General features: G+C 40.8%; 1 protein-coding gene across 1 annotated transcript in view; it reads right to left on the minus strand.

Annotated features, from left to right (window-relative positions):
• MACROD2 (mono-ADP ribosylhydrolase 2) overlaps positions 1-19,614 on the minus strand; it is a gene marked incomplete at both ends in the record, with an annotated part of 889,218 nt that overhangs the window by 356,754 nt on the left and 512,850 nt on the right. The window contains one exon of the mRNA XM_080615786.1: positions 7,419-7,540. Within this exon, the coding sequence (XP_080471912.1) occupies positions 7,419-7,540 (122 nt within the window). The remainder of the gene's footprint in view (positions 1-7,418; positions 7,541-19,614) is intronic.

The raw sequence follows: 19,614 nt of genomic DNA on the forward strand, positions 1-19,614 counted from the left end.
CATTACACCCATCATATACACAAACCTGCAGAATTTATTCCTGAGCAAGACATTTCTTTTTTATTCCACCAGTTCACATTCTTTTTCCAAGTGTATCGTCACTGTTTCATTAAACCCAACAAAAACAACTAACTTCTCTCGCTCTTCCCATCACAAAATCACTGTGTTGCAGAGCAGCTACAACAGTAACATCACAGACCAAGAAAAAGGAGAACTGACTGCCTAGTAATGCAATCTGTTTATTAAAGCACCACTGTTATTGCTTCATACTATCTAGATAGTTATTTGTGGTCAGGCAAGTGGAGGGGCTATAGTGGCTTTTGTCCTTTCTTAATGCCACTTGGTGCAGTATCTAATCCCCAGCATCCTGAGATCTGTCGGTTGGTAGAAATGCAAGCACTTGCTCAGTTCCTGTCCCTGTCTGAAACAAACACTAATATATTTCAAGCATCAAATAAAACAAATCCACTTTGTCTCAGGAAACACATACTGAAGATATAACTTAAGCGGCAGGAACAAAAATTAAATGGATTCTTAAAACCCACAGAAGTGTACAAAAGTCTCAATGTTATTGCACATGTTATATGTGCACCCTAAGCTAGTTATCTTCTCTGTGTCTGCACAGAACCCTCAGCAGCAAGAAGGAAGGGTAGCCAGACGGTAGGAAAAACAGCAATCAAAGGTATTTATCTCATCAGGAAAACCATCCCCAGTGGCATTCTGGCGAGGCAGAAGAAACAGAAAACCTTGTGCAACTGTGATCAAAACAACACCACAACAGCATTAAAACCATGTTTTTAAAGGAATTCTGCTTACAAGGTAAACTAGAGTGTCTCTGCATTGTACAGCCAGCTCCCGCAGTGACCAAGCTACCTGCCGATTGTCCCAAGGCTGCAACAGCCTTGCTGCTGGAGCTCAACCTTGTGGCAGCACTTCATGCATTAAGAGCCTGGGTTTCAACAAATTCTGATGGTGACCCATGTACAGATACTGGTGGAGCCATAATCTCCCTGAACAGTTCTCCCAGCACTTTATCACCCTTCTAACTAGGAAATTCCTCAGTCTCTAGCCTAAAACTCCATTCCTACAAATTCAAACTTACTTCTTGTTCTGTCCCAAGCAAACAACAATACTTTTCAATAGCCTTTTATGCACTCAGGATACCTTTTTTTCTCCTCAACTTTAGACTTCTATTCTCTGGACTTGAACAACTTTTTCTTACACTCTACTCTCAGTGCTGTTCCTAACTCCTTAATCATCCCCAGTTGAAACCCTGTCTTCCAGTTCCCCATACAGTAGTCCAGTTTGCTCTGCTTAAGTGGGGCAACAGGTAACTTCATGGATCTTTCCTGTTTAATTGTCACTCTACAGCTGCTCTTGTCTTGGCTTTCCCCACAACAGGGTGATATTTCTAATTCATTTTCAGTGTATGATCCACTACAAACTCCAGCTTATGCTCCGAGGAATCTTTGCCCAGGGCTACAATTATTCCTCAACCTTTCTTGGTTGAATGAGCATCTCTGTTTAGGTGCAACGATTTACACTTGATCTTGCTGAATACATCTCATTTAACAAAATCCTCATTGAAGAAACAGGATTGTGAATCAATCTGCCAAGATCATTTCGCAAGAAAGAGCTGGGGGCACATGCAACACAAAGCAGCAGGTTCCCCTTGGGTTAACGAAAGCACAGTCAGCTATAGCAGTTTCTGTAACCAAATCGAAAGACCACAACCTCCTCATCTGATGCAGATGTAAAAAGCCTACATGGTAATTAAGTAGACTTAAAAACTTGATGTAGTAGATTAATTATCAGAGGTATTATCTGGGAAATCTTTAAGAGAAGATGAAAGTAAGTAAAACCAGGAAGAAGTCTGAGCTGGAGAGAAAACAGAGTTTGAGAATGTAAGATGAGTCATGTCATTGCTTACAAGTTAAACAAGTGTTTCAAAGAAACAAATTGAGTAGATTTATGACGCTGCAGAGATTTCCTTCCAAAGTTAACTCTTCCGATTGATGGATATGAATCTATACCAGCAAACCAGATGATAGAATAAAGTTAAGCTTTAGGAATTTCAGACTTCTAATTCGTTGCTATGGCAACATTCTCAGCAAGAGATCTTTCCTTAAAAATAAAAAATGAGAAAAAATGCTTTACTTTTCCCTAAAACACAACTTTGCATGATGAGAGAACAAGGCAGGTAAAGGCAAGACTGTAAAATCAATCTGTTAGACCCATACTTTCTAGTACATCATCCTAAATGCCTTTCTATAATTCAAGTAAAATTCCCCTTCTGTGACTTTTGTAATTTAGGACAGGAGGAGCTGAGGACACTCTGGGTTTGTAATTGATATCAAAAATTCAAGTCTCAGAGTTACAACCGAAGATTCAGGCATCACAGAGGCTAAGTATGTCTTCACTCAAACAAAGCTCAAAGAAACAGTGCAGCATATCAGAAGTACAACTTCCTTTTAAAGGTGAAAAATACCAATTAAAAAGACAATTTGGTTCCGTAAGTGCTGTAAACGGGTAAGTGGCAGGTACCTTTCTTGTGGTTAAAAGCCTTCTGTGCAAGGGATCAGCACCGACTTCCCTTCTCTGCAAATGCACTAGACTTGGATCCTACCCACAACCATGTACAGCATCCTCTTCTATTTTCTGTGTAGTTCACAAAGTGTCTGTTTAGCTGCAATCCTGGCTCTGATTGACATCAGTTAATTAAGTTTTGGGGTTTTTTTTAACCAGGAGCAAGTCTGAATGAAGTACACGGCAGGGAAATGCTTGATGTTCAGAAAAGCTGCAGGGCATCAGATGGCTTCAGAGCAGTGTGCGAAAAGAAAAGCAGGACAAGAGGTCCTTCGAAAAAGTCAGGGCACACAGAGTAAATACTTTCAAACAACATATAACAGGGGACCAATTTATCCCTGAAAACAGTGATTGCAGCTCCCCCAGTCTGCCTGGAAACCTAACAATTAATTAGCAAGACCCTTATTTAGAAAACCAACACAGAAAACCCAGCAAAACAACTACTGACCTATTTTTATCATTTCTTCTTTCAGTGAAGATCAGTGCCTGTAACGCATTCCCTGTGTTTCAGGCAGATGAGGTTTAATTGACGCAGGACAGCAATCACTACTAGTGTGTTAGAGACCAGTATTAAAATACAATTTTTTACATTATTAGGAAATTATGAACATTTATGAAACTTAATTTGCTTAAATGCTAACTATTTATTCCTAGAATAAGCTCCCTGTATTACCTTACATATTTTTCCTCCCACTTACCTGTATGGACTTCAGTGGAGATAAACAGAAACATCCCAAGTATCCTCTTAACCAGGCAGAGGATTGTATAAACAAGACTCATCCAACACAAAGGTTCACCCAGCACCAACGACATCACAAACAGCCAGAGAAATGCTCAAGTGTCCTACAGTGGGCACAGCTACATAAACAAGTGTGAAGGAAAAAGCAACGGGTGTTTTCAGGGATGCCAGATAACAAGGACAAACACAAACTTTACTTTGGTAACCCAAAAGGTAGATGGAGCAGATGACCTGAGACACACAAACTCCTGTATGAAAATAGCTGATACAGAATTTGAAGGATTACATTGAACATGACAGATTTGAGAATCAAGAATCTGAGCACAAGAGACAAATGTCAAGGACTGTTTGATTTCACTGAACAATTCTGCAGATAATCAAATCTGTTCTGAGGCTCTTACTTCTGCCTTAATGGTTATGAGAATTACGGAATACCAGGTTGGAAGGGACCTCAAAGATCATCTGGTCCAACCAATCCCCACCTATGGCTGGGCTGCTGGTGAATTATGAGCCTTGGCAATCACACTGACTGGCATTTTACTATAGTCCCTCATTTCAATTCTGGCTTTACCCATCATGTCTATTTTTTATATACTGAGTTTATAACATTTTCAGATAAGATGTCAGTGCTTCTGCAACAGTTAGCACAGAGTTGCTCTCATCTACACCTGGACACCTTGGACACAAACACAACCCAAATCACTACCATCTACACCATTTAATTATCATGTTGTCATATGCATAATGATATCTTCCCCCCCCCCCCATAAAGCTGCATCTCACAATTCACAGTATTTCAAGATCATTTCTCCCTTTCCTCAGTACATAAACCATCTATACACACATACGTGTGAATTTTGATCTAGTCCAAATCTTATTCCTGTTCTCCCAGTCCTTTTTGAGCAGAAGCTACAATGTCCATGGCATCTATCATTTCTCCATGGGAAGCTCAACAATATGTAACACTGAAACAAAACAGTGACTGCTGTAAGTAGATCTAATTTGAGGCTTATTATTAGAGATTATTTCCTCATTATGCTAGCTTTCCAGCACGCTTCTCCCTTTGCCTATTTGCAAACTGGGTTATTTTTCTCCACCATATGCTACTTCATCTTCTCCCATGCCGAATTACACTGTAGCTGTCAGCTCTGGTTCTGACCTCTCTTCTACTGCAGTAGAGGCAAAACCTCCCTTCTGGTGCTGTAAGTGGATGCTGGATGAGGTTATAGTCGCAGTGTCTGTAATCAATTGTCATCATACGTCTCTGTCCTTTTCTAGTGTTTGCAATGCTGCCTAATGTAGTATCATTTGTAAATGTAATTAATGAGCTATTTATGTACTCTTCAAAAATCATTAAGATGTTAAATTAAACTGCGTTTAGTGGTGCACCCTGAGTCACCCTGCACACTTGTGCCCAACTTGATACATTGCCATTTATCATTACTCTTCATTCATAATGCCTCCAGCAATTCTAATTCCTATGACACAATTCACGTTCAAAACAATTTGAACTGTGGGTTTTTCCTCTTTTTGCATTAATTTCTACACTTGCTGCCCTTTCTGTTCCGAAGATAAGTAACACATTCATGTTGTTACAATTCTTTACTGTCTTCCTGCTTTCTTCTCACTTGCTACAACTACTAGTGCTCCAATGCTTTTGGGTTTAGTTAATTCTTATAGTATATTACAAATTTCTATCACCAATATCTATTTATTTTTAGGTAAAAATATACTGCTTTTCCTGCCTTTCCTCGGTATCTGTTTTCAATTCCTAATTTTCCTCTTTTCCATACTTACTTCATCTTCTTGTTATAGGGGCAATCAGAATACGCTGTCAATCAGCACAGCTGATTTTCACTTCCCTATTTTACACAGGTAACCTTCCTCCATCCCCCAGTTTCTGTTTGTCTTCTCCCTAGTGCAAATAAATCTGGTGTCGTAATCCAGCCCACACTTGGACGTTGCCTATTTGAGTTCAGTACCTCAATTACCTCTATGGGGTATCAGAACCCTCAGAAGTCTGTACAAAAGTTTACTAATTTTCTTTTCTTCTATGTCTACTGTACTGGATCCTGTGAGACCCACTTACACTTTGCATTCCTGCCTTCAGACTCACAGTAATCTACTGCTCCTTAATTGAATGAATTACACATTTTACTTTGCTCCAGGCTTGATTTGTTCATTAAGGTAGACACTCAAGTAGCCTTCACTTCCCAAAGCATCACTGAAATTGCTGGACTTAGGGCTTTTCAGAACAATCCATGATCTGTCATGTGGACTTTAAAATCCATATTGCTTGCTAAGCTTTTTAATGCGGGTATGAATGAATGGCCCTTGGCTCCTGCTCAGTTTGTGCAGCTGTGTCCTAGAAGTCAGGGTGTTGAGTATTTTTTATCTCAAACAGGTGCACAGTCAACAGCTCTTAACCAGCAAGGAAATAATCCATGGATGATTTATTCCGTGGTCATCTTTTCTAACTAAAATATCAGGGTAGCTTTCATTAGACCCATGAGCATGACCACTGTTTATTATGCCATGTTAAATACCAACCTACCACCTAGAACATCCCAAAATTACAGAATCCCTACAGATGCAAGAATTGTCAGCAGTGACCAATGCCCATTAAAGATTTTCGTTTGTTATTTCACTATTTTTCATATTTTACCTATTCATATTTTATCTATTTCACATTTAATTATTTTATCTATTTTTTCCTTCCCCCCTCCCTCCATCCTCCCATTAAGAACCTTCTCACTAACTTGAATGCCCTTGAAGAAGCATTTAACAGAGCCTAAAGCCAGGAATGAGGATGAATGTAGGAGGAACAGCACAGATAACTTACTGGCTTCAATGAGAATCATAACAGGACAGAAACGTTTGTGTTTAAATCCCATTCAAAACATGTCCCGCACCCTGAGGTTGCTTTCAGCTCTAACTTGCATGCCTAGCTTTAAAGGGAAAAAAAAAACAGCCAACAAATCACCCCAAACCAAAAATCATTGGGTACCAGCTCTCTTTCATGGCTGGATAAGGGCAAAGAAAGGGCTCACTGGAACCATTCTGAGAAGTTCAGAGATTTCCTTAGCAGAAGATTGCGTAATGAGCACAGTTTACACCAACAAGAAAGAAATGAGCAGTATTCATCAGGTTTGACTCTACAGGACACATCTAACTCAGACTCAAAGCCCTACAACTATCCTGCTCCTCCTCTTCAAAAGCTTCATTTTTCATTTGCAGTTTTTCAATATTAATAGCTTTCCCCTACTGAATATTTCACCCTGATTTAATACCACTGGTCCACCTAACATGTTTTAGATTAAATCCCTGTGTTCCAAAATGCCAAACATACATACTATCACAAAACCAGCTGAAATGACCCAAAAGGTATGAAGTCAGGCTCAGGTGATAACTTCTTTCTTTGTCAAGCATATAAGGAACTACGGATATCTAAAGACTTTGACTGCAACGATTTGAGCTGCAGAATAAAAGCTGCAGAGCTGGAGAGGGAACAGCTACTTTTCTCTCTGGACTTTAAAAATCTCTCCTTTTGAGGTACAAAAACATAACTTGCATTTCAAGCAACCAAAGAACCTTCATAATTCAATAGAATATCATGTAACAAGCTATTCTGATTGATTTGGTCAGGTGGTGCTATAAGCAGGGCCACTTGACCAATACCTTTATTTTTAGGAAGAAACGTTAACAGACAATGCGTAACAAATTAATCACTTCTCAGCTATTAGGAGGCAACACTGCATGCAGTTATCATCCTGGTCAGTGGCTTCTCAGGTCTTTTTTAATCACTAAGACTGTAGAAGAACAAGCCAGGGGACCAGCTAGTTTCTCGTTACTCCCTTTCTGTTGTATTAGTGAAGCAGTTGTCATGCTCCTGCTACCAAGCCAACTTTCCCTAACTCTTAAGATATCCCTTTCCTCTAGCAACTATTTTGGCTAAACAATATTTGATTTCTGGGGTTTTTGCACATCACATAAAGCAAGAAATCCTCCTGGAATCCTACCATTATACTTACTCCGCAGTGAGGAAACAAAGATCCAAACTAGAAAAAACAATGTGCTCTCATACAGTACTTACAATTGATCTGATGTTGTTTTCTTTCGCCAGTTTCAGAGAGGATTTATAGCAACTTGCCAAGTTCTCTTTATGATCGTCAGTGAGATAGCCTCTTGCGATCGGCCCAACAGTATGGATCACATCTGCAAGAAATAAAGATGACAAAACAAGTTAGACATCCTACAGTGGGTTTTTTGGCTTATGTCATGTCTCTCCAGAGCTGCTACATCACAAGTCAGTCCGTTTTGGTACTGTACCTCGTCACAAAGGTAGGAATACTATTGCAAGAAAAGTGCTTATGACTAGAAATCACAGAATAAGCTACAACTGTGACGATTAAAAGTTAAAAATAGTCAAGGCTCTATTATTAAGTATTGGGACTAAAGGAAAGTGAGAAAGATGCGCTACACGCTTGTTATGGGTGTACTGCAATCCACACGCATGACAGAGGAAATGTTTTCATAAATACCCTAAATCTTCAGGGCTGTACAAGTGTAAATATTGTACAACTTCGAAACAGTTCTCACCCCTTGAAGGTCACTTGCTGGGAAAGGTCACAACACAAAATCTCAGCACACTGATGGTGATACACGTCAGGGTTTTTCGTCTAAAACTAAGTCTTTCCGAAGCAACCATTGTAAGAAAAGCTGTGAGTTATGAATGCGTTATTCAACGAACGTGCTTCCCTCTCACAGCAGACCAGATGGAGACACCATGCAATAAACCAAAATATTCCGTTTGAAGAAACTTATAATGAACAAAGAGAGAAAGTACACTTAAGGAACAGCTTAGGTATGAAGCCTCTGGACTCATCAAAATCAGAAGCTGCAATCAATCAAAGTCTCTAAAGTGCTATAAGGAAAATGAAGTAAAAAGCCAGGAGTAAAAAACCCTGAAAATTGCAAACTAAAAGGTGTCTCTTTTATCCATTCTCTCCCCCCACCCTTGACTAGTAGGAAGCACATTTACTTTCCAAACATCATTATTCTATAGCACATGTGAACACGACAGAATGAGTGATGCCTACTGTGATAGGTACATAATTTTTCCCCTTCTTTGTCATCCCCTACAATGTACAGCAGCAATAATAAACAGCAGCACTACTTTTTTTTGCAGCATTGCCACAAACAGGGATTAGGCCAATGCATCCAACTGCGGTACTGCTGGTCCCATTGGTTAGGTTGTGTTTCTGTCCCATGTGGGACAGGTTTCCAAGCAACATTTGCTGCTGTTACATGCTGAAATACTTTCATTTACTCACATATCCTATAGAATTCACACCTTTATACTTTGTGCAAGCTGCCTTTCATTATTTTCCTCCAACCTATAGGAAAGCGTGAAGATGCACGATTAACATTAAAACGTGTGCTGCCTTTTTTTAACCTGTCAAATCCCAATCATAGAATCATAGAATAGGGTTGGAAAGGACCTTAAGATCACCTAGTTCCAACCCCCCTGCCATGGGGAGGGACACCTCACACTAAACCATGCTACACAAGGCTTCGTCCATCCTGGCCTTGAACGCCACCAGGGATGGAGCATTCTCTACTACTTACAAGGTGGCTTACGTGCTGAGGCAGAATGGTTTGAACCTATCCAAAGTTTTTCTTTACCTTAGCCAGAAAGCACTGATAATTCAGCAAAAAAAGCATGTAGGCAAATCCCAGTGCCCGGAAACACAAAGGAATCGGCTGTGATTGGAAACTGAAACCCCTGAGAGCTAAACTCCCCAACCGCTACAGGAAACCTCCCTACTGAGGAGTAAACCCAAGGTTAACTACTCTCCTTTCCCTCTTGATCACAGTAATTTTCTCCAGTTGTGGGAACAAGATGGGCAGATTGGATGATTTCTGTTGAATGTCACAGCTGCCAGACAGCGACTCCAGCAAACCCTCCCTACAGCATTTCAGGCAACTGGACCATCAAGTAGGTGGTGAGTATCCGCTGATGAGCAGGATGACAGCAGGTGACTGAAACAACCACAATGGCTTCATTCCGGGAGTTCAGGAGAAACTTGTGTTTTCCCCCATGCGTTTTAGCCACTATAATAAACTGAGACCTAAGACATAGAACAAAAAAAGAAACAGCATAGCTAGTTTAAAATCAGCTTCTGTTTGCAGGAGTGTGAGCACTTCCATTAGCAAAGACTATATATTCAGACTATGACTACAGCAGTTTCCTTCAGATTGCAACTTCCCAGATTTCTATTTGGAAATATTGGCACTCGGCTGCTGGCAACTTTAGAGAAAGAAAAAGCTTCTCTTGCCTTTCTTATTCCTTCTTGTTCTTTTTTTTTTGCAAGAGGCAAGCGGCAATTACTGAACCGGGGGAAGGAATATACTTGTGAATCTGATCTCAACTGAGGTCATTCTACATTTACAGACACTAAGATCAGAGGTATCGTGATGCATTTCAAACTAGTAACACTCACCAGCCCACAAGCAAATAAAGAAATGACTATAAAAACTTAAAAAGAGAGGATAAAAGACAAATAACAAAGAATCATAAAAGGTTTTCCTCTTTCTGCTAAGGCGGAGTTAACTTGCATTTCAAAGGGCTGCTGCTTAAAGGCTGAACCTTAATGGCTTAAATTATTAATTGATTACTTAACAACAAGAAGGAGTTATGTGGAACAGCCCAAGTATCACGTTATTGCTTGGGTCTTTCTGTATAAAACTCCCCTTGGTATAATTTCTAGATGTATGTCACTCATTAAATGCTGAACTCCACTCCTTTAGTGTTCCATTATTAAACACTGATTTTCAAAATTCTCAGCTCAGTACATGGGAAGTGTTTTTCTTGTCATCTTTTTTCAGAACCTCCCGATTTAGCATTTTCATGGTGCCTCATTAGCAACCCTCCATCACTGCACCAGACACTTGATGGAAATAGGTAACCTTTAATGCAGTTATCAGCTTTTATGTTTTAATTTTCACAAGTCCAGAGGTGGCTCTTTAGACAGAACACTGAAGGTGGTTATGAACTGGTTTATAAAAACTAATGTAATTGTTTACAGTGTATCACTGCCAAAAATTGCTTTTCTTAGACATTATTATTCTGAAACACATGATAGAGCAAGATTCAACTACCAGAGCAGCATTAACAATATGCCCATGTTTCATGGTCAGTGGATGAACAGGAAAGCAATAATTTACTGTTTACTTTGTCAATAAAATCACTGTATCCCCACATTGCCTAAACTATACTTTATTCTACCCAAGCTATTCCGCAATACGCTAAGGTTTGCTAGTAGGCAAAGCCCTTTGAGATTATACAGGCATAAAGCAAACAAACCCCAAACCAAAAGAACTCTCCCCCCACCTCCCAGCCCATGCTGTTAATATATGAGGATCAGACTTCACAGACTGAAGCAGAGCCATTTATTTTTAATATATCTACGAAGCCCACGTCAATCTCCCAGCTTGTCTGTCACAATGGAGTTTTCTTTCTGCTCACACATTCCCCCCTCACCCAGCTGCACAGAGATGGAGACATTTGTTCACTATGGAGCTGGAGGATGGAGTGTGTGCTGGAGTGGGGGGAGGTCTACAGGCTTCTGTCTATAAGAAAATGAAGGGGCAATAATCCACTGTAACCCACTACAGCAGCAAGCCTCCAGCACTGTTGACAAGGACACACATAGATGTGCAAGCCCCACTCATCTCCTTCCCCACCAGTCAATGTGTGGCCAGAGCAAGCATCCATTCTAGAGAAGTGCACAGCCTTTCTAAAGCCAACACGACTTCCCGGTCAGACTTCAACGACAGTAAAGACTATCAGAAACAGAGAGAGGGGAGATCTAGATCAGGTATAAAGAAGACATTTTTTATGCTGAGGATGGTGAAACACTGGTATAGAGAGGTGGTGGATGCCCCATCCCTGGAATTCAAGGCCAGGTTAGATAGGGCTCTAAGCAACCTGATGTAGCTGAAGATGCCCCACAGCAGGGAGGTTGAACTAGAGAAGCTTTGGAGGTTCCTTCCAACCCAAACTGTTCTATGATTCTATGATCATGGGACATGTGCAGGGATGAGTTTCACTGCAGAAGAAGGCAAACCAACTGCAGAGGGCAATGCAGGCAGGAGCACCAGACACAGGGATGAGCGTGATGACAAGCTGAAGATACACTGCGTATGCAGAGGCACAACACCATGAAACAGAAGCCATCTCATCATGCAAAGATTTTTAAACTAAGGGAAATGCAGATAAACTTTGGCTGGAAAAGCCTGGTAGCAATCCCTACTACCAAACACGTTCTTTTCCTTCTTAGAGATCCTGCACCCCTTTGTTGACTGAACATTTCTTAATGGGGTCAAACAGGAGCAGATGATATGAGCATTTCCCTCAAATGCCCCTCAATATGTTTTTTTGTTCTTCAAAACCAGGTTAAGAGAATAAAACTGGCAGCAGTCAGACTCTCAGAGAATGCCACACTTACCATTTGTACTATTTTCATGTCAAATGAAGCTGCCAGCACTGCTTTGAAGCTTTAGATTTAGTATGGTCAGTCTTCCAGCCAAGCTCATTGATAGGAAACTTCATTAAAAAGCTGCTATCCATGTGTTCATAAATCACTTTCTCTGTATACATAGAGCAGACATGTGTGCTTACATTTTAACAGTACCAAGGTAGAGGGAGCCACACGGAAAGGTATATTCTCACCTGGCATTCAGGCCACAGCAATGGATCAAGCTGGTTTTAATGCTAATGAAGCTGTTTATAGTTTTAAAGGGATATTTATAAGGGAAGGAGATATTAAGTTGAATCAACAGTCTGGAAGCACAGTGACTCTTCCCTCAAACTCCTGTGCTGGTCAGTAAAAAATGAAACCGCATCTGCTGCAGCATACAAACTCCATGTGCAAAAAGGCCGATGAGGCTTGTTTTCTCTGGGCTTTTTTATTAAAGAAGTCAGCCCACACATCTTAACTTGCTGTTGGTCTCATAGTTTTATTCTACACTGCTAAGGAGAAAGAGCAGAGCAGCGTGGGCAAAGACCAAACACAACTTCCAGCTGCAAAGGATGAAGAGAACTGACTGTGCCTCAAAAACCAACCTGGAGGACTGATGCAATTTACTCTTCCCTTGTTCTTCATGAAAGTGACACCAGATGGCAAAAATATTGGCATAACAAGCTTCCCCCAACTACTGAAAAAGTACAAATAAGTTTCTCTCATTCCTTCCCTTCCAGACGTGAGTATGGCACATTCACACCGTTAATGAACCAGCCGACCACGGCTAGAATCAATTACACACTTCTCTTATTCATCCCATTCACACATTCATAGCCATAATCGGCCCATCTAGCTGACTGCATAATGAAGCTGTACCCTGTCAATCACAGCAGCAACCAGATGAATTTTAAGAAGGAAGCTACCGCACTGCCTGTGCCACTGAATAAAAACCTGACAAAAACTCAGGAGCATTTACGGCTCCATTTGTAAACCTTATCAGTTGACTTATACAATAAAGGCATCCACCACATTGGTACTTAAAAGGGGTAGCTGAGATTCAATTGATAGGAAATGGATTTACCTCTGGACATTCGTATGTACTGAATATCCCTGTTCTTAAGGAATGCATGTAGCATAACTCTAAGTATACAAATTAGCTCAACTTGTTAATTCTCTTTTCTTGTTACATACACTTGCACATAAAATGGGCATTTTCAGTGTGTAACAAACAACTGTTAAATTAAGTTCAGCTTAAATGAACACCTCAGGACCACAACCTAATTTATTTACCAATATGTGTCTCTAAAACTGGATTAGCGGAGATGAGTATTTTAAATGCCAGACAACACCTTCTATAGATCACACAATGCTACATATGACTACATATGACACAGCTCCTCAGTTAAGAAGTATTTATTTGCTTTATATAGATATATATTGCATGTATCAGCAGTCAAAGAGACTCAGTTTTTCAGGCTGGGAGCAACAAGCACTGCTCAATCTGAAGTTTGTACCTTTTATAGCTGCTTTCAGTGATTAATTACCTGTTTTGAGTGAACCAACAAAATGTTTATTAGCCACAAAAAGCTATGATGTCTAAAAGTCATCTGTGTAAAATACTTAGGCCATTTTTCACCTAAATGGCATTGTCTGCCCAAGAAAAGGTAAAGAATATGTTTATTGTAAACGATTAACCAGCATCCCCCTTTGTGGGTTGGCTGTATATTTTAAGTATGAGACAGCAGAGACAGTCAGAAAACAATATTCCCAGAGGGAGAGGGGAAGGATTTGCCAAGCCTGAGAGATCCTTAGGGGAGTTTGCGCTCAATAGCCAGCATTTAGCAAAGCGATCGCTCAGCATCCGTGGGAAGCTCAAAAACACAGAGAGCTTGTTTGCAGTAGCTATACCATTGCCTCAACAGCCAGCCAGAGAACAGTCACACAAGTCAAACCCCAAGCCTTTTTGGCACTCGCGCTTGTCATAAAATACAAGGCCCAAGTATGCCCGTGTAATCCCAGAGCAGTTCCCCTCCCATCAGTGCACTCGGAGCATCGCTCTGCCATCAGGGCCTTGCCATTAACGTCAGAAACAGAAGTAGGCTCTGTTCAGGCAGGAGAAGCAAGTGGTGCAATTAAGAGACACTATACTATATCCCAAAGTAATAGGTTTTACAAAGCAATTTAGTACTACGATGACAGATGTCAAAGCAGCGACTAGACAGACAGCCCCAAAACTTCAATGGAAATAATTGCCTACATGTAAAGCTAAAAGGCAATGGCTCCATTTGGGATATTCATAATGTGATGTGATACAAATGAACATGAAATGAACACGAAGTGACTTAACATGAAATTATGACATCCATGACTTGCTATTTCTATTTTCTTTTTTAAATCTGGCCTAAAGAATTTGCAGCAGAAATGCTAAATGTTAGCCTGTTCCCCCTACAAATCATGTACCCAGCTAAATTCCTTAATATACCTAGGAAAACAGAACAGATGAAATGAAATTATGTTGCCCCAAGCAGACTTTGTCCTCATCACACTGCAGCAAACCTCATTTTGCTGCAGCAGCAGAGGAGCTTGGCCAAGCACCATCCTCGTTGAGTGGCTGGGGAAGCATATACCAAGTGACCCCCTTAACCCAAGTAGTGCTCTCCACCTCCCTCTGACTATTATTCGTTGCAAGTGCACAAAGCTATAGACAAAGATGCCTTAATCTGTCTTTTGGTTTACGTTTGCTACATGCAGGAAAGCATGAACCATGAAGATTATCTCTTTACTCCTCTCTTTATTGAGACCAAATGATGTTTGGGAGTGAGTTTGGTTTTAATTCAACTAATAATTCAGTCTGAAGCCTTTTCACACTCAAAAATAAGCTTGTTTGTCCTTAAATTGAGAGTGCCTATTCTTAAGACACTAAGTAAGAAAGAGTTTCAATCTGCTATTCCACAAACATTTCAAACCAAAACACATAGCACAGTGAAGGATGGAATACTAGCTACACGAATTTAAAAGGTATATTTAACCACACGATTCTTGATTCCAAAGGGAAATGTGCGAATATCACTCTCAAAACAAGCAACACAAATCAAGTCATAAAAATATGCTTAAGTTAACTTCACTTTCAGTTTTGGAGCTGAATTACAGGGACACAAGTCAGGAATAAGCTAACAATCTCAGCTCATTAAAGCACAAACCCCTGGCCACACTTGGGCTCGTTTCAGTGTCCAACCCAGTTCCCCCGAAGCTGGTTACCTCTGCTGGTGTACTGCACAATTAAAGCATAAATATGCCCTTTAAGGTCTTGAGGGGCTATTGGGAAACACAACAAAAAATCCCTCCCAACCATAAACCCCCATCCAGCCTCACTACAAAACATGGCACCAAACTAATTTCATCCAGAAAAGATTAACACTCAGAACTGAAATTCTTCCAGTCTCCTGTGAGTGCCCAACAGTGCTAGAGTGCCCTAGAGAAACCAGGACAATAATTTAACAACAAGCTATAGCAAAAGCCTGTTATTTCCTATTTTAAGGATTTTTTCCTGTGCAAATTATCTTTTGCTAATATTAAAACCATTTCTTATACCACCTTGTATTATTCGGTTGCAATCACTGCAGGCATGCTGAAACAAAGGCAGGCTTCCCAAGACAGCTACAGTAAAATGACTAACTGAACACCCATACAACCCAACATGTAATGTGTGCCACAGCCATGAGAAATCTTGAGCTGAGTCTTGAATACAAGCAGCTCCCCATATTGGCTGCAAGTGTCAGAGCTCACTGTGCCAGTACTTCAAGGCTTTCTTTCACTTCATGAAATTATTTGAATCACTCATATTATTTGTCCTTCACATGGGATTTATGAATATCAGCATAGAAGTATACGAAACAGTAATCTTCATTTGAAAGGACCAGTGATTATAGCAAAACATTTCCAGAAGACCAAACTAAACAACCCTTAATCATACATTAGCAGCAGAGTAACTGGAGGTGAATCAAGAGGAAACTGCCAGTGCTGGTTTTATCTGCCTAGTGAAGGGATACAAATTGTTTTATCAGATCACTTCAGGTAAAAAGGTTTTTAAAAATCAGACTGACAGAATTGCTTCCTTAATAGGAAGTTTGATGGGCTTTGTAAGGAGGCAATAAAGTACGACTTAAAGTTTCAAGTAAAAATGTATTATATTCCCAGTTTCACTGTGTCGCATCTCTTCCTTGATGGCTGCACATTACAAAAGGTTACCACTCATTTTATCATTTACTTTTTCTATGTATTTTCTTAAGAATAAGCCAACTTCGTCCACCTCCAAAACCTCTAAGACTGCTTGTTCATGTGGCACTTCTCTAATGCAACCTTCACAGTAGAAAATACACTGAGAATTTTGCATGTCCTCTTTAAGAAGAAAGAGAAAAAAGATGATAAAATTACAGGCTCCCAACAGATCTCCTGGACGAACAACCAACAAAACAGTGGTAGCTAAATCAGCCTGATGAACTTCAAAGTTTGAACACACTGCTCTTGGAATAAAGACAGGAGAGCCTTGCATGGCCTGTTGGTACCATTTATCACCTCTCACAGCAGATTGGATGCAGAGGAAGAAGAAAGAAATGACAAAACTGAGACCATTAAATACTTTTTACAATACAGATTCCCAGTTTAAAAAGACAGAGCTGAGGAGATGTGTGAACTCATAGCAGCCTTCCAGTATCTGAAGGGGGCCCACAAGGAAGCTGGGGAGGGACTCTTCATCAGGGACTGTAGTGACAGGACAAAGGGTAACGGGTTCAAACTTAAACAGGGGAAGTTTAGATTGGATATAAGGAATAAATTCTTTACTGAGAGGGTGGTGAGGCACTGGAATGGGTTGCCCAGGGAGGTTGTGAATGCTCCATCCTTGGCGGTGTTCAAGGCCAGGTCGGATGAGGCCTTGGGTGACATGGTTTAGTGTGGGGTGTCCCTGCCCATGGCAGGGGGGTTGGAACTGGATGATCTTAAGGTCCTTTTCCAACCCTAACTATTCTATGATTCTATTCTAACTGTGCTACAGGACTGCATTTTTAACAGGGGATGCTGTATTTTCCTCATCAGCAATAAACTGATGAGGAAATTCGCTCTGAACTTGCAAACTGCTTTCAAGGCTGGGAGCAGTCCCTCTGAAACCAGTGAGACCCTGGCATAAAAATAACAAGAATCCAAGCACGGCAAAGGAAATAACAGCATACCTTCTCCAGGATGAAGAGACACACCTTCATCACTTCATCTTTTAAGGGAAAAAGACAGTTTTTCTATTTGTATTTTAAGAAGGACAATACAGTCTCTCCAATTTACTTCACCTTAAGGGTATCCCTCTCCTGAACTTTCAGCAGGTTGCACTTCACAGACTTTTGTCTATAGTCAGTTCTTTCAAAGATGAGTTTTCCCTGCTATGCCTATAAGCCCACCACAAAACAATGAAAAGAGGGAAAAACTAAGCTTACTATCCCCACCTCCCACCCAGAGTCACTCAAACACAGTCGAAGGAAACAGGAACCCAAAGGTAAGTTCAGCTCACTTTTAAAAGCCAACTAGATTTCAAGTTGGTAGTGCCACTTCAGTTGTTTTGTGTAACTGTGATAAGGAAAATAACTGGACAGGTCTTTGAACCATAACATGAGACTTCCTGCCTTGAAGAGAAATCTTGCTTTTCATCATCAATTTTATTTCAATTCTAGGTGGCTGAAACCACGCTGAAGTGCCCTCCTGATATCAACATATTCCAGATACCAACTTGTGGCAATGCAGAACATGCTGAGCATCCGTGATTGTAGTTTCTCGCTACTCGTGCGGTGAGGGACGGAAGCACTAGTTCCCTCCGAACTAGGGCTGAGACATAGAGCATTCACGGAATGCGGGTCATCAACAGATTCACTGCGCAGTTACAATTCCTTATATCTGCCGCCCAAGCATCTCCCCAGAGTCAGCTGGTTCCTGTCCCTCCTAGCAGCTTCCCGTCCATGCACCAATCCCCACACGTGATAAATTCCTTTGACTGTTTCCTCCCAGTCTCTTCCCTGGAAATGTTCTCCAGTTTGACAGACAGTTTCATCAGCTGGCAATGAGACAAACATTAGCGCTTGGAATTCACTGCTCTGCAACACATCTTAAAAGCAAACCCAGCAGACGATGGGGACGTGAGCAAGCCTGAACCTAATGAGGGGAGGAAAAATGGAAAGACATGGATCTACACAGACTATACTACACCACAGATGCAGACCAAAGTAAAAGCAATAGCTTTAGAGAAGAATTGCAGTGCCTTAACCATGCTACCTGCATGCTTTATTAATAAACCACTTCTCCAAATACTACAAACAAAATGAGTATACATGCTAATTTATGTTATTAATAAAACCAACAACTATTTGGCAGAACTAAGTGAATGTAAGGCTTGAATCAAGACCAAGAACAGATCCTTTGCCCAGGTGTGCAAGGCACAATCAAGGTATAGTTGCCGTAACAGCAGTCTGTCCTGCACACAGAGCCAACCAGAGCCTGACCCAATGCAAACATGCAACAGTCCATGACTTCCCAGCTATGTGTTGCTCAGCCTTTGGACTCCTTAAATTTGAGCTCAGGCTTACAGTTTGCACTTCGGTATCTCCACAGACTGGCAGCAGGATGCACATTGGGGCAGGCGAGGGGAAAAAGAAACCATTGTTCTGGCTGATCTGGCTCTGTCCAAGTGTGGTGCCCTCTCCTTCATGCTGGCCCTGCTTTTATCAGTTTTCTTTCAGAAACCTCTGCAGAACTGAGCTTTCACAGATACCACAGAAATATCACATTGAAATCTGATGATCTTTGCTCCCTTCCAGCTCAGAGATACATACACCAGAGAAGAGGAATGCAAGTGTAAACAAAGCATTAAGAAAATACTACCAATCTTTACTCCATTTACTGTCTGGATTGCATTCAGGTCACAACATCCAAATCGGCAGCATTTTAAGGCATCCCACAGGCCACGACCAGCTCAGCCAGGCTACTGGCCCACTGTGGTACGAAGCCATGTGCTTACATTGCAGCTTACCTCACCAATGACACCGGTACACACCACCGCATGTGGAAAGAAACTAAGAGTCTCAAAGTGCTGGCAGATACAAAAAGCTAAGTAGAGACATGAAATGCATCCAACAAGGATATATAACAGAAATTGTGCTATGATAGTTTGTACAATATGTAACGCCCGCGTAGATTCAAGTGAAAAACAAGCTTTGACAAACATCTTGAGAGTGTTTTTGCATCAGTGGAAGTTGTAAACAGTTGAATTTGCAGCAATTTGGAGCAAATGTACCAGAATAAGAAGCAGGAAAATTATTTTTCTTTTTTTATTTGTCAAGATAAAAACAGATGTATTGCAAAGTGCACTGTTAGTGACCTGCAGAGGCTTACTGCACTGCTCACGTTCTCCACCTCAGTGTCACTAGGAAGAGCCCTTGGAAAAACACTGGTGTCACACCTCATTCAGCTCAATCAAGAAAATTACTGAAACAACCTCCTGGAAAGTCATGTAATGACCTAAAAGAGCTGCTGAAGGACAGTCTTGAGCTTAGCTTTGCTGTAAAAGAAACACAGTCAAATTATGCTCTAAGTGACATCGCAGCATCCTGCTAGCCTGTGACAAGCATTTCATGCTGATTGTAAGTGAGGAGTTTCAAACTCAGGTCTCTTAAATAGGCTATCATGGTTTAGGAACTGGGACCTAGTAAGAATGGGGCTAGAAATCAC

Source organism: Psittacula echo (genome assembly GCF_963264785.1).
Source record: "Psittacula echo genome assembly, chromosome: 4".
Lineage (NCBI taxonomy): Eukaryota > Metazoa > Chordata > Aves > Psittaciformes > Psittacidae > Psittacula > Psittacula echo.